Raw genomic sequence first — 16,437 nt, forward strand, 5'->3', positions numbered from 1 at the left:
TTTGGTCCTTGTGTGGAATGTGCGCCGACAAACCTCAGGTCGCGGAGACAGCTTCAGTGAGGACGCGGCGTGGGGCGGGCGCTGACGCGAAGTGGGCGGTGCCTATACTGAGCGCCGTGGCGGCTTGTGCGCGGACGCCGGTTCCGGAGGAGGGCTGGACCCGGCTGGGTGGGGAGTGCGGCTAGTAACCTGGCTGCCGCGGAGAGGTGGGTGAGCGGCCTTGGCAGACTTTGAGTGGCCAAAGGCAATCACACATCCGTATCCATTTCTACCTTTTAAAAGCAGCGGAGTCTCCTCTCAATCCTGTCTCTTCCAGCCTCGTCTTTTGCGCCTTCCTTCTAACTTGTCTGGTCTTCCCTACTTCCTAGCCCTCAGGCTCACGATTTCGGTTTCTTGGAGTGAATGTAAAGCCTTTTGTTAGAGCACATAATCTCTGTCAACCAGCCTGGGTCGTTGGAGGGCTTTTTGTCCCCTCTTCCCTTGTTAGACTGTTTTGAGAGCCACCCCCACCCCCATCGTCCCTTACTTATCAGGTGAAGCCAGAGGGCTTTGGGTAAAGAATCCCGCCGTGACTAATCCCTGTCATGGGTAGTTATGACTTATGTCGGCTGCTTCGTAGCCTTATAGTTAGGAGCAGACCTCTTTTACTTTGTGAATAAATATGCCATCACCTCCATTAATCTTTTTCTCTCCACAGTTAAATGCCAAGCATTAAATGAGCCACCGAAATTCAGCGGTGAATTTCTCCTTCAAACCAAAGCAAACCTGTCGAATGAAAATCGAGTTACAGTTACAGCACCTTTTGCTTGAACAAAAAGGGAATTTGAGAAAAGGATCTGTTGTAGCCTTTGAATCACTTTAAAGTTTTTGGTAGGTTTCTAATTTTTTTTTTCTTTTAACCTTTACAGAGAGAAGATTATAAATGCCAGAGCCATTTAAATGATGGTTAGCCGTTGAATTCTGACACTTCCTTAAATACCTTCTTGCACCAACATACTGGGAAGATTCGGGAAAAGTAGCATAGGGAAGGAAAGACAAGTTTTATATAATACTATGGCTATACCAATAACAGTGCTTGACTGTGATCTCTTGCTATATGGCCGAGGTCACCGGACATTGGATCGCTTTAAGCTGGATGATGTGACAGATGAATACTTGATGTCCATGTATGGGTTTCCCCGACAGTTCATTTATTACTTGGTGGAGCTCTTGGGGTCAAGTCTTTCTAGACCTACTCAGAGATCCAGAGCTATTAGCCCAGAGACACAGATCCTTGCAGCACTGGGCTTCTATACCTCAGGTTCCTTCCAAACTCGGATGGGAGATGCTATTGGAATCAGTCAGGCATCTATGAGTCGATGTGTCACCAATGTCACCGAAGCGCTTGTGGAAAGAGCTTCACAGTTCATCCGCTTTCCAGCTGATGAAGCCTCTGTGCAGGCTCTGAAGGATGAATTCTATGGGTTGGCAGGGATGCCGGGGGTCATAGGGGTGGTCGACTGTATCCATGTGGCAATCAAGGCGCCAAATGCCGAGGACCTTTCCTACGTGAACCGCAAAGGTCTTCATTCTTTGAACTGCCTGATGGTGTGTGACATCAGAGGGACACTAATGACTGTGGAGACCAACTGGCCAGGAAGTCTCCAGGACTGTGTGGTGCTGCAGCAGTCTTCTCTCAGCAGTCAGTTTGAAGCTGGTATGCACAAAGAGAGCTGGCTGCTTGGTAAGTCTGCAAGTGTAAATGCTTCATTTTATATCTATGGAAAACTTATTCGGGAGTTCCCATTGTGGCTCAGCAGAAACGAACCCAACTAGTATCCATGAGGATGCGGGTTTGATCCCTGGACTCGGGGATCAGTTAGTTAAGGATCCCTCCTTGCTGCAAGCTCTGGTGTAGGTCCCAGAGGTGGCTCAGATCCCCAGTTTCTGTAGTTGTGGTGTAGGCCAGCAGCTGTAGCTTGGATTCGACCCCTAGCCTGGGAACTTCCATAAGCCTCACCTGTGTTCCTTAAAAAAAAGGAAAGAAAAAGAAAACTTATTTGGCAGAGTAGAATGAAATACGGGAGTCTGTGGACCTGAGTCTTAGTCTTGGTCCTTTTTTAATGGGACCTCAAATGAGAATTCTCTGAGCCTTAATTTTTTAAAAATCATCGTTTGAAAGACATTTATTAACACTTAAAAACATATGATTTGATCCATCTCTTTGAAGAATGTATTTTGGAGGGTACACCTTCAGAAATAATGTAAAACAGGAGTTCCCGCTGTGGCATAGTGGGTTAAAATCTGACTGCAGCTGCTTGTGTCACTACGGAGTCGCAAGTTTGATTCCCAGCCCAGTGTGGTGGATTAAGGATCTGGCATTGCCACAGCTTTGGCATAGGTTGCAACCGCAGCTCAGAATCAGTCCCTGGCCTGGGAACTTCCATATGCCACAGGCGCGGCCATAAAAAAAAAAGGTAAAACAAAGTTGCACAGGGGAACTTGCACTGCAGCAGTAGTTTGGGTTTTTTTGGTTTTGTTCATTTGGGAGTTAACACCCACAATATATGGAAGTTCCCAGACTGGAGACTGATCCCACTACAGCACCAAGCCAAACCACTGCAGTGACAACCTGCTGTGCCACAAGAGAGTTCTCTGCAGTGTTTTGTAGTTACAAACAACAGCATAGCAACAACCCTGCAAAAACATGCCCCCTTAAATACAGCCAAATACTTATCAATCCAGATATGGTTAAATGTAGTATATCTATACAATTGAGCCTTAATTATTATTATTTTTTTTGTCTTTGTAGGGCCGCACCCACACCATATGCAGGTTCCCAGGCTAGGGGTCCAATCCAAGCGGTAGCCACCAGCCTATACCAGAGCCATAGCAACACAGGACCGAGCTGCATATGCAACTAACACCATAGCTCATGGCAATGCTGGACCTTTAACCCACTGAGCAGGGCCAGGGATTGAACCTGCATCCTCATGGATACTAGTCAGGTTCATTAACCACTGAGCCATGACGGGAACTCTGAGCCTTAATTTTTGTCATCTGTAAAATAGTGAAAATAATGCTAATGGCAGTAATACCTATTGTAAGAATTAGGTAATATATGTGAAATTTCAATCTAAAGTATTGTGTGGGTATATTACTTTTGCCTTGGTGATTGTCACTGTAACATCTATATGAAAATGATAGAAGGCAGTGCGTTTTGAAACTCACTTCAGTGATCTGCCTCAATACCCTTGGAAAGCCTGGCTTAATGATCTGAGTAAGATAAGAACCCATTTGGAGTTCCCGTCATGGTGCAGTGTACTAGGAACCATGAGGTTGTGGGTTCGATCCCTGGCCTTACTCAGTGGGTTAAGGATCCGGCATTGCCATGAGCTGTGGTGTCGGTTGCAGACACGGTTCAGATCTGGCATTACTGTGGCTCTGATGTAGGCTGGCAGCTGTAGCTCCGATTAGACCCTAGGCTGGGAACCTCCACATGCCGTGGGTGCGGCCCTAAAAAGAGGACAAAAAAAGAAAAGAAAAAGGGCAAGAACCCATTCATTATTGAGCAGTGCAAACTGATTTGACTGTAGGGCTGCAAGAAATACAGTTAGTTAACAGTGATGAAACCCTCAAGCCTGGCTCCTTTCTTGCCTCCTTCCTCCATCTTTCTCTCTTTCTCTTTTTCTCTCTTTTTCAAACACTGCTCTTATGTGAGCAACAGGAAAAGGGTTATCTAATATACAACATATTATGTGAGAGGTGAAAAGGCACATTAAGGATTGGAAGACCTGTCTTTGAAGACCACTAATCATATCTGCACTGCACATGCTCATAACACAGTGTTTTACATATAATAGATGCTCAGGAATTTTTCTCTTTACTGTGCTAACTGGAAGTTGAAGAAAAACCTCCTCTGTTGCAAGTAGGAAGAGACTGTTGTCGCACTGCCTGGCCTAGAGCTGCCAGGATACTATGAGTAGCATCTTGGAACTTAACTGATTTTCTTGAGTTGTTGGGTCTACACTCTGATTCCAGTGCACCACCATCTCCTGTCACCTACGGGACTTTTGTCTTAATCCCACCATTTGGCTACTCTGAACTTTCAAACTCTATTTTCATACAACTCACACCGAGAAGTGAGGGAAAGCCTGTTTGCAAGTGTCTCATCCAGCTACTACTTTCATCACTGTAGAAGTACTTGGGTCCAAGCTGATTTCCTCTGAGATCACTTTGTGCTCTAAAGCCAGCCAAAAATGCCTGAGCACTTAGAATTTATCAGGCAATCTTGTAAGCACTTTGCATTGGATTATCTCACTTAATCCTTACAAAAACTTCAGGAGTTAAATACTAATATCAATATTTTCATAAAAGAGGAAATTAAGGCACAGAACATCTGATTCCTTTGTGTTTATTTTTTTAAATTTATTTATTTTTTCTATTTTAGGCTGTCCTGCAGCATATGGAGTTCCCAGGCCAGGGATCAGATCTGAACCACAGTTGTGACTAATGCTGCAGTTGCATAGGTGTGACCTATACTGTAGCTATATAGGATCTTAGCTGCATGGATCCTTAACGCACTGTGCTCCTGATCATATGAGGAGTTACTCTATTTGGCAAATGATCCTTTTGTTAGGACTTCAAGGTCATGTAGGAATTACTGATTTTCTGTTCTTCACACTTTGGGACCCCAAATTCAGTTGGAATTATGACTTTAAAGTAGTTTTTAAGGAGTACCCGTCATGGCTCAGTGGTTAACAAATCTGACTAGGAACCATGAGGTTGCGAGTTTGATCCCTGGCCTTGCTCAGTGGGTTAAGGATCCGGTGTGGCCAGGAGCTGTGGTGTAGATTGCAGATGCAGCTCGGATCCCATGTCGCAGTGGTGTGGCATAGGCTGGCGGCTACAGCTCTCATTCAACCCCTAGCCTGGGACCCTCCATATGCCACAGGAGTGGCCCTAGAAAAGACAAAACAACAACAACAAAAAAAGTAGTTTTTAAGTGTTTATAGGACATAATTGAAAATAGGTAAAACAAAGACAAATTTTTACGTGTTTTTCTGCTTCCCCTCTTTTCAGAAAGAATGGAAGTGGGGGAGTTCCCCGGTGGCCTAGTGGGTTAAGGATCCAGTGTTGTCGTTGGTGTGGCTCAAGTCACTGCCGTGGTTCAGATATTATCCCTGGCCTGGCCTGGAAACTTCTGCATGTCATGAACATGGCCAAAAAAAAAAAAAAGAGTGTGTAGATGGGAGAAATATATAGTACAATAACATTTAACAAATGTTTATTGTGTGTTTGTTTTTTTTTTAAGGGCACCTGCTGCATATGGAATTCCCAGGCTAGGGATCAAATTAAAGCTGTAGCCCCCAGCCTATGCTACAGCCACAACAACTCGGGATCTGAGCTGAGTCTGCGACCTACACCACAGCTCATGGCAACATTGGATCCTTAACCCACTGATCAGGGCCAGGGATTGAACCTGTGTCTTCATGGATACTAGTTGAGTTCATTACTGCTGAGCCACAATAGGAACTAACAAGTGTTTATTAAGGCCATTTTTGCACCAGGCCACATGCTAGGCCCTAATGCTGCCCGGAAGGTGCGCCCGAGGAGGTTGGTGATGTGGAAATTGATTCCCTTAGTTCTATCAGTTCTAGCACATACCTGTTGAAAAGCCAGCCTCTATTAGCTGTAACAGCAAAAGTAGTTTGAAGACTAGTATAGTGAACTAGTATAGTGTTTCACAGATTTTCCAGACCAAAAGGGTTTATCTGGGTAATTTATTTAAGATGTACATTTCTGGGCCCCGCTTCAACTTCAGGAATGAAAATCTTCGAGAAGAGAATCTGGACATGATTTTTTAACAGGTGCCTTAAATGATTTGTATGAATAGATGTTTAGAAAACACTGGTCTGGGAGTTCCCGTCGTGGCGCAGTGGTTAATGAATCCGACTAGGAACCATGAGGTTGCGGGTTCAGTCCCTGCCCTTGCTCAGTGAGTTAAGGATCCGGCGTTGCCGTGAGCTGTGGTGTAGGTCCCAGACGCGGCTCGGATCCCTCGTTGCTGCAGCTACAGCTCCGATTAGACCCCTAGCCTGGGAATCTCCAAATGCCACGGGAGCGGCCCAAGAAATGGCAAAAAGACAAAAAAAAAAAAAAAAAAAAAAAAAAAAAAAAAAAAAAGAAAACACTGGTCTGGACGTGCAGGGAAGACTAGCAGCATTACAAGGAACGACAAGATGTTAAAAAGAGAGAGAGATAAAATGGCTGATCGTAAGAACACTATCAATTGTTCTAGATTTGCCAAACCTAGAACTAGCTTTGGTTCCCCCCACCCCCTTTTTAAGCATATTTTCACCTTGGGTGTCATCCCTTCGTGTGCTCATTCTCATCTGTCCCTTCAGAGGGCATCACCTAATTTCCCTTCTCTAAATATTCCTGCTCCCACAACCAGTCCAGCCTGAGTTCTTATTTCTTCAGCTCTTGGCCTAGTGCTGCTAAGCAGCTTTGGCTAAGATCTGCCAAAATGTCTCTTGGATGACTGATCATGTAAGCAATTGTAATCTGTTTAGCAATTCTGATCCTAAATCCGCCGCAAGTGTCTGTCTTCCAGTGGTGCTTGGATTATAACCAGTTAATGACAATGAAGCATTTTATAAAAGGTCTACATTAACTAACTCATCTTGTATGTTTCCTCAGTTAAGACCCATATTGTTTCTTAGAGAAACGTTTAGCAAATATTTAGTATCTCTGTGTTTTTGTATTCATCTTAAATGTTTTTCTCATTCTCTTTTACAGCATTATACCATTGTTTTAGTGACTCTGAGTCTGACATTATTAGCCTTTAGCAACTAGCTCCTTCTTCTCCCTTTGCCTGACATGTCAAAGGATGGCTGATGTGTATTTTTATTTTCTCATTTGTAAAATGAGTTCAAGAATATCTGCCTGACTGAGTTGGGATTGGATAAGAGATAATATTTAAAGTGCCTAATATATATGGTAGGTATTCAGTGAGTCATAGATATTATTTTCATTATTTACAACATCAGTTTATTTTTTTCTTTTTTCTTTTTTCTTTTTTTTTTTTTTTTTTGTCTTTTTAGGGATGCACCGGTGGCATATGGAATTTCCCAGGCTAGGGGTCGAATGGGAGCTGTAGCTGCTGGCCTACACCACAGCTACAGTAACGCCAGACCCAAGCCACGTCTGCAACCTACACAGCAGCTCACAGCAATGCCAGAACCTTGACCCACTGAGGAAGGCCAAGGATCAAACCTGCAACCTCATGTTCTTAGTCAGATTTGTTTCCGCTGCGCCACAACGGGAACTCCAATATCAGTTTCTTAAATTCAGTATTTAGTAGGGACAAGTTCAATTAAAATAGATTGTGGGGAGTTCCCGTCGTGGTGCAGTGGTTAACGAATCCGACCAGGAACCATGAGGTTGCGGGTTCGGTCCCTGCCCTTGCTCAGTGGGTTAATGATCCAGCGTTGCCGTGAGCTGTGGTGTAGCTCAAAGATGTGGCTCGGATCTGGCATTGCTGTGGCTCTGGTGTAGGCTGGTAGCTACAGCTCCAATTAGACCCCTAGCCTGGGAACCTCCATATGCCGTGGGTGGGCCCTAAAAGGACAAAAGACAAAAATAAATAAATAAATAAAGTTAATCCATGAGGATATGGGTTTGATCCCTGGCCTTGCTCAGGTTAAGGATCCAGCATTGCCGTGATCTGTGGCGTAGGTCACAGACGCAGCTTGGATTCTGCATTGCTATGGCTATGTCATAGGCCAGCAGCTGCAGCTCTGATTCAACCCCTAGCCTGGGAACCTCCATATGCTGCCAGTGTGGCCCTAAAAAGACAAAAAAAAAAAAAAAAGTTAATCCAATAAACCTAAACCTAATACAATGTTACGTTTCATTATCTCAGTAATTTTTTTAATTTAAAAAATTGCATTTGAAATAAATTTAACCCAGTTGTTAGAAAGGTAAGCTCCTGGAGGAAAGGAGTTCTGTATGTTTGGAATGGTGCCTAGCACTCTGAACAGCCACAACTATTTACCGAAACTGGGGAGGGGTCAGGAACACAGCAGCTATGCAAGCTAGGATTCCTCGGTCTGTTTGTCTCAAATTTCTAAGGGTTTGTACCTCTCTCTGAGACATTTCATCTTCCAGATGTAGGGGGTCTGGACGATTACGTATTTGTAGAGACATGGTACCATTGTAATAGGACATTGTATCCCAGTTTTTTTCGTTTTGTTTTGGTTTTAGCACTTCTCAGTATCATTCGATAAGGAAGTCACTTAGAGGAAATGCCTGTGTGTATTATTTTAATTGACTTCTGATTTTATTTCCTGATCCCTGACTATTGCTGTTTACATCATTGTATTTATCCTCTCCTTGTTGAGGTGAAATTCTAACAGTTCCTCGGTTACAAAGGCTTGGTTCTAAAGACTTAAACATGTGACTGCACCTGCAGTGTATGGAAGTTCCCAAGCTGGGGATTGAGCCACAACCACTGTAGAAGCAAAGCTGAGTAGTTATGCCATGAGCCACAAGGGAAGTCCAGGCTTGGTTCTAATGACTGTAATATCTAGGAAGGCAGAACAAGTGACTTCCAATCTCTGCCTCAGATGCTGGGACTTTTTTGTTTTGTTTTGTTTTTGTCTCTTTAGGGCCACACCAGCGGCATATGGAAGTTCCCAGGTTAGGGATCGAATCACAGCTGCAACTGCAGCTGCTGGCCTACACCATAGCCACAGCAATGCAAGATCTGAGCCTCATCTGCTGCCTACACTGCAGCTTGTGGCAACACCGGATCATTTAATTCCCCCGAATGAGGCCAGGCATCAAACCTGCATCGTCATGGACACTAAGGTTCTTAATCCTCTGAACCACAGTGGGAACTCCTGGGACTTTTTTCTTATTCTTTTTAGCACTGGATGAATGAATGATTATTGTCTATGAAATACTCTGAAATCTCTAGGTAGTTCTTTCATACCTGATCTTCTTTCTTTCTTTTTTTATTTTGGCTGCACCTGCATCATGAGGAAATTCCTTAGCCAGGGAGTGAACCCTCGCCACAGCAGTAACTGGAGCCACACCAGTGACAATGCCAGACCCTTAACGTGCTGAGCCAGCAGGGAACTTCCAGACCTGACATTTTAAAGGTGAAGTTAAAATTTTTTCCTCACAAGTGTTTTGAGGTCTCCTGGCAGAATTCTCTTTTTCTCTCTTTCATCCTTGCTCTTTAGAGATTTTGAAGATTGGCTTGCGATGTGATGGTTGTTTTGCTTTGGCACAGAGACAACACTGGGTCCTTAACCCACTGTGGCACAGAGGGAACCCTGCTATGTGATAGTTCTTGCTAACTTTTTAAAAAAAATTAAAAAAAAATTTTTTTTTGCTTTTTTAGGGCCGCACCTGCAGCATATGGAAGTTCCCAGGCTAGGGGTTGAATTGGAGGTATAGCTGCAGCTGCCTGCTTATACCACAGCCACAGCAACACCCGATCCCCGACCCACTGAGCAAGGCCGGGGATTGAACCCGAATCCTCATGGACACTAGTCGGATTCATTTCTGCCTGCTGCACCACGACAGGAACTTCTTTACTATCCTTCTATTAAATAACAGTATCTCTGAATTAGAAAATCCAGGGATTTCATTTCCTCCAGTGCCTTCCCCTCCATCCTTTATTCTTTCAGACTTGCCTTTCTTTAGCCTCTGCTCTTTCTCTACTGGTTTAAAACCAAGGGTATTCCCAGCCGAGACTCATGTCTTCTGACTCATGACCACACCTCCTCTTTACAACAGCGGCATTTCCCTCTTGGTCTACCTGGTGTGCTTTGGCTCCAGAAGCTGTTGCATTTTCTTGTCCTTTCTCCATATATGTGCCTGGATTTTCCTTTTTGTTTGTGTTCCAGTTAGAAACATTTATGATTTCTTTGGGCCTTCCCCACAGGTGACAGCTCCTTCTTTCTCCGCTCCTGGCTTATGACTCCACTTCACATTCCTGAAACTCCAGCCGAATATCGCTACAACATGGCCCATTCGGCGACTCACAGTGTGATCGAGAAGACTTTCCGAACCCTGTGCTCCCGATTCCGCTGCCTGGACGGCTCCAAGGGGGCACTGCAGTACTCCCCGGAGAAGTGCAGCCACATCATCTTGGCTTGCTGTGTCCTCCACAACATCTCCCTGGAGCATGGGATGGATGTTTGGTCCTCACCAGTGACAGGACCCATGGAACAGCCCCCGGAGGAAGAGTATGAGCACATGGAGTCCTTGGACCTAGAGGCTGACCGTATCCGGCAGGAGCTGATGCTCACTCACTTCAGCTAATGTGGAAGGTGGGGAGGCGGGAGGTTTTCCAGGAGGATCTGGGACCAACTTTCCCTCTCACCACCCCCAACACAGTTCCATCATCTAGCGTGACTGAGTGTGTGGACACCTATCACAAACTCACATTTCATCAGTGTGTTTTAGACAGTTTGGGGCTAATTTTATTAACTACCCCCAAGCCACCAAGACAATAGTTCCCTGCTATCCACTGAACTCTAGGTTGGCACCACTCATTTGAAAGTTCCCTGGTTGCAGACATCTATATCATGCCTAGAAAATCAAAGCAAAGGGGAAAACAGTATCTAGCCAGCCAGACACAATTATCTAAAGATTTTAAATGAAAGCAATATTTGATCTAAATTCTCTGGATGGTATCTTAGCTTTGTTACCTCTAGAGGCATAATCTGAGGCAAGGGTAAAGAGTAACTTTAGGTTGGGGAGTGGTCTTCTGACATAGGTAAATGGCTACTAATCTGAATGTGCAGCTTTGTGTTTTAAGATGTCAGGGACACGCAAACTTCCATCTTGTGTCTGCAGTAAATGCCTTTTTTTTTTTTTTTTTTTTTTTTTTTTTTAGGGCCACAGGTGTGGCATATGGAAGTTCCCAGGCTAGGGGTCAAATTGGAGCTACAGCTGCTGGCCTTCACGACAGCCAGAGCAATGTGGGAACCAAGCTGTGTCTGCAATCTGCATTGCTGTGTCCTTAACATGCTGAGTGAGGCCAGCGATCGAACCCACATCCTTGTGGATACTAGTCGGGTTGTTTCTGCTGAGCCACAACAGGAACTCCCTGTCTGGAGTAATTGATCTGTGACTTGGACCCAGTTCCCAGGGAGAACATCTAGACTCCAGTCTCTTACATCTAACCCTGAGTAGGAGTTAAAGGCTAAATGGGCTTAAGAATTCAATCAGCTTGTGGAAGACAAGTCAAATGCAGATAAAACAGCAAGCTTAGGAGTTCCCGTCGTGGCGCAGTGGTTAACGAATCCGACTAGGAACCATGAGGTTGCGGGTTCGGTCCCTGCCCTTGCTCAGTGGGTTAACGATCTGGCGTTGCCGTGAGCTGTGGTGTAGGTCGCAGACGCGGCTCAGATCCCGCGTTGCTGTGCCTCTGGCGTAGGCCGGTGGCTACAGCTCCGATTCAACCCCTAGCCTGGGAACCTCCATATGCCGTGGGAGCGGCCCAAGAAATAGCAACAACAACAACAACAAAACAACAACAAAAAAGACAAAACACACACACACACACAAAAAAAAAAAAACAGCAAGCTTACACTTTACTGGGGAATCTAAAGACATTTACTTCTTGATGGGCAAAAGAGATTCACCCAGGTTTAGACATCCCACATCCAAATAGATCACATTTCTTATAATCATGATATTAGAATGTCTCTTTGGCTATTCTGCTTTGAAACTCCTTGTTTGAAGGAAAGTTTAGGGGATAAAGAAGGCATGTGAGGAGTTCCCGCCTGTTGTGGCACAGTGGAAATGAATCCAACTAGGAACCATGAGGTTGCGGGTTCGACCCCTGGCCTCGCTCAGAGAGTTAAGGATCTGGCGTTGATGTGAACTGTGGTGTAGGCCAGCAGCTGTAGCTCCAATTGGACTCCTAGCCTGGGAAACCTCCATGTGCTGCAGGTGCTGCCCTAAAAAGATCAAAAAAAAAAAAAAAAAAAAGTCATGTGAAGGTATTAAAAAAGGTAAAAGGCATAATGGAATGAATTTTGGAGTTAGGCCTACTTGAGTATCTTGTGTGTGAGTGATGGACAAAATTTCTCAGGAAATAATCCCCCACCATGTTTTATTCTAAAATTATACTGATATAAAAATAACAGATTGGAATAATGAAAGTGTGAATTAGGTTCACACATTAGTGCCTTTACTAGGACAAAAAAGAGACTTTCCTGAGGATTGTTCCCAGTTTCTCAGCCACTCACCATGTGATACCCCTGAATTGTCCTCTTGGATCATTTCCTACCTGCCTTTGGCAGTGTTAATCTGGTGATTTTCAAAGAAAAGAAATGAACAGCTGATGACAGAAGAAATTTGGAAATAAATTGAGGGTGACTCATCCTCAAGATTAAAAACAATTATGGATTATTATCTGCTGTTTATTTCTACTCCAAATGCTATTTCCCATCATCATCCTACTCGACAAAAAGTGGGTCCATTTGCCAGGAGGTTGAACTTAATAAGTATGGTGATGTCGTAGAGATGGGAGTGGACCATAAAGAGGTAACTGGAAACTTTCATTCTAGTCATTGCGCAATAGAGGTGCCCTGTTAGATTTTTTTCTTTGTAAAGTTTAACTTGTGACCCAAGCTTGCTTTGTCTCCCTTATAAGGCAGTATTTTAATTCTCACAGTCTTTCCAAGTTTCCTGAGATGGGTACTTTTCCTATAAAGTTTTGGTTCTGGAGTTTCCGTTGTGGCGCAGTGGTTAACGAATCCGACTAGGAACCATGAGGTTGCGGGTTCCATCCCTGGCCTTGCTCAGTGGGTTAAGGATCTGGCGTTGCCGTGAGCTGTGGTGCAGTTTGCAGACGCAGCTTGGATCCCCCGTTGCTGTGGCTCTGGCGTAGCTCCGATTCGACCTCTGGCCTAGGAACCTCCATATGCCGTGGGAAGCAGCCCTCGAAAAGGCAAAAAGACCAAAAAAAAAAAAAAAAAAGTTTTGGTTCTGTTATAGGTATTACATGAGGAAAGGCATAACTCCATCCATGTATCTTAAGTGGTGAGGTGGACTGTAATCTTGGAACGTGCCTAGCATTTGAGCCCTTCAGAACGTTAAAGGAAGATCATGATGGTGACATGAAGCCTCAATGGGAGGATCTGGGAGAGATCTCATTAGCAATTTTCGCAATTTTCAAGTCTCTCTCTCTCTCTTTTTTTTTTTTTTTTTTTTTTTTTTTTTTTTTTGCTTTTTAGGGCCGCACCTGTGGCATATGGAGGTTCCCAGGCTAGGGGTCAAATCAGAGCTACAATTGCTGTCCACAGCCACAGCCACAGCAATGCAGGATCCGAGCTGCATCTGCAACCTACACCACATCTCACAGCAACTCCAGATCCTTAACCCGCTGAGCAAGGCCAGGGATCAAACCCGAAACCTCATGGTTCCTAGTTGGATTCTTTTCCTCTCTGCCATGACAGGAACTCCAGCCATTTTCAAAACTCTTACTTGCACACCAAAGATAATTTCTAAGTGCTGAACAGACAACATTGGCTAGCACTGTTTTTCCCTGAGAGCATTTTTTTGGATATACGCTTGCGGTATATGGAAGTTCCCAGGCTAGGGATTAAAAACCTGCACCATAGCAGCAACCTAGGCCACTGCAGTGACAATACCAGATCCTTAACCTGATGAGCCACTAGGGAATTCACTCCCTGCGAACATTTTTAAGGAGGCATCAGGGTCTGTATTTCCAGACTGCCAAGGGCTTGCTCATAGGGGTTCCCCTCCACCTTTTTTTTAGTCCACTCCTGGGGCATGCTGAAGTTCCAGGGCCAGGGATTGAACCCAAACTACAGCAGTAAGCAGAGCTCCAGCAGTAAGCAGAGCTACAGCAGTGACAGTGCTGGATGTTTCACCCACTGAGCCACCAGGGAACTCCTCATAGAGGCTTTTTATAAGTACCTGAGAATCTTCTCTTAAGTTCCTTATTGTGGATTTATAGTATCTTCCTCGTGTAGCTTTGGGAAAGAGTCAAGAGATTTTGCCTGTCTTAGGTAAACCTCATCTTCTATAGATGACTCCAGCTGGCCGGCATAGGAGTTTTTCAGATTTGCCCTTAGCGTTTCGAGACAGCAAAAGTCCCTGGATATATTAAGAGAAAACTACAATATTGGGTCATCATCGGTTTACCAATTTCGAATTATACAAAAGTGGGACCATAAATACATTCTCTTAGTTTAAAATGAACTGAACAGGGGTTCCCGTCGTGGCTCAGTGGTTAACGAATGTGACTAGGAACCATGAGGTTGCGGGTTCAGTCCCTGCCCTTGCTCAGTGGGTTAAGGATCCGGCGTTGCCGTGAGCTGTGGTGTAGGTTGCAGACACGGCTCGGATCCTGCGTTGCTGTGGCTCTGGCGTAGGCGGGGGGGGGGGGGGGGGGGGGCTACAGCTCCGATTAGACCCCTAGCCTGGGAACCTCCATATGCTGCGGGATCGGCCCAAAGAAATAGCAAAAAGACAAAAAAATTAATAATAAAATAAAATGAACTGAACAGAGATGGAGCTCCTTTCCTGGACTGTAAAGGATCTGTAGCAAGTTAATCTAGTTTAGGGGCAAATAACACAACACAATTTTTCTTTTTCTTTTTTTTTTTTTTATGGCTGCACCCAAGGCGTATGGAAGTTCCCAGGCCAGGGATTGAATCTGAGCCACAGCTTCGTCCTATGCCAGATCCTTTAACCTACTATGCAGGGCGGGGGATTGAACCCATGTCTCCACAGTAACCTGAGCTGCTGCAGTAGAATTTTTAACCCACTGAAGCACAATGGGCACTCCCACAAGACACAGTTTGAAAGGGATCATATATGAAAAAGTACAAGAGGTGGGGAAGGGGAAAAAAGAGGATAGATAATTGATATACTATGATTGTATCCCTACCTGAAATACACTGAAAACCCTTGGTCTGAGCTTAACTGTTCATTTCATACTAAGATGACTCATTGTGCTGCTACAGAGTTATCTCATCCTAGTTTCAGTCCTGACCTCCACCATCCTGTGTGGTCGGTTTCCCAGAGCCCAGATCCAAGATAAGGAACAGTTTCCTTCCTTTTCTCTATTCCCTTCCTTTCACTCTTTATCCCAGACTATTTCCCCAGATCAATAAGTCCCAATTCTCTTTACTGGCTTAGTCTTTCCAAATTCTTTCCACATAATTGACAATGGCTATGTTTATTTTTAGGTAACCAACTCCCCCAGTTTGCCCTCAGTTTTCACAGTTCTAGCACTGAACTGTGCTGTGTCCTGGGAAGCCCTTTAGTCCTTAGCATACTGGGACAGTTGGTCACCCTGCTTCCAGGGAAGCATCCTCTTACCTTCAAGGGGGTGACTCCTCTAGAAGAATCCTATCAGAATACCAGAATATAATCAACAATGAGTTAGTGTCTTTTTTGTTTTTTGTTTTTGTTTTTGTTTGATTTTTAGGGCTGCACCGTAGCATATGGAGGTTCCCAGGCTAGGGGTTTAATCTGAGCTATAGCTGCTGGCCTATACCACAGCTCACGGTAACGCCGGATCCTTACCACACTGAGCGAGGCCAGGGATCGAACCTAAAACCTCATGGTTCCTAGTCGGATTCGTTTCCACTGTGCCACGATAGGAACTCCTGAGTTAGTGAGTCTTAGCACTAAGATGTAGGCATCAGTGGTCCAGCCCATGATGAACTTCTGCCCACCTGGTTTCTTTTTCTCAAATTTCCCTCCAGTGTGAGGAGATTCCTGTAGGTTTGAGGGTTTCAACCCCTTATCTTTTGTGATCTCCTCTGTCCAAATAGACTAGATAAAAAACAGATAGGTAGTAGAGTTTACTGTCATACTGAAGCTTAAAACAATTGAAACAATTCTCTATCAAAACTTTTCTTTAAAGATGCACCTCTGGAGTCCCCTGGTGGCTTATCAGGTTAAAGATGTGGCATTGTCACTGCTGTGGCTTGGGTCACTGCTGTAGCACAAGTTTGAGCCTGGCCCTGGTACTTCCGCATGCCGTAGGCATGGCCTAAGTAGATAAATAAGCATACTCTGCCAGCAGAGTAAACCGTTTTTTCCCTGGATTCACAGAGCAGTCTAGCCTTAGCTTTTCAAATATCTCCATTTTCATTTGTTGATTTTAGATTTATGTTTGCATAACCTTCAGATGTTTTTCCCAAAATAAAAATCTCTATATTTGAAAAACCGAAAACTTCTTGTGGCCTTGAAATTAGTTTATTTCGTTTTCCTCAATGAAATCAAAGTTTCAAAATAATGTCATTATATAGGTCAAGTTTGAGTGAGAGCTGTAGCTTTAGATACTTAAGCCCTACAAGCCTCTCCAAGAAGAAAGCTTCTCTAAAGCATGTCTTCTAGGAGTAGAAACTCAGCCCTGGGATAATGGCAAAGCAAAGTCTATTTGCCTCC

General features: G+C 44.4%; 1 protein-coding gene across 1 annotated transcript; it reads left to right on the forward strand.

Moving 5' to 3' along the window:
* The first annotated feature begins 139 nt into the window (after nt 1-139).
* HARBI1 (harbinger transposase derived 1) lies at nt 140-12,407 on the forward strand. Its single transcript, XM_003122827.7, has 3 exons — nt 140-206; nt 909-1,723; nt 9,938-12,407. Exons 2-3 carry the CDS (start codon nt 1,054-1,056, stop codon nt 10,315-10,317), a joined length of 1,050 nt encoding a protein of 349 aa, XP_003122875.1. The 5' UTR covers nt 140-206; nt 909-1,053; the 3' UTR covers nt 10,318-12,407.
* The last annotated feature ends 4,030 nt before the right edge of the window (nt 12,408-16,437 follow it).

The sequence above is a fragment of the Sus scrofa genome, chromosome 2 (genome assembly GCF_054392235.1).
Source record: "Sus scrofa isolate SSC_HxYL_T2T_F1_AM1 chromosome 2, Sscrofa_HxYL_maternal_Yorkshire_Landrace_v2.0, whole genome shotgun sequence".
In the NCBI taxonomy this organism is placed as follows: domain Eukaryota; kingdom Metazoa; phylum Chordata; class Mammalia; order Artiodactyla; family Suidae; genus Sus; species Sus scrofa.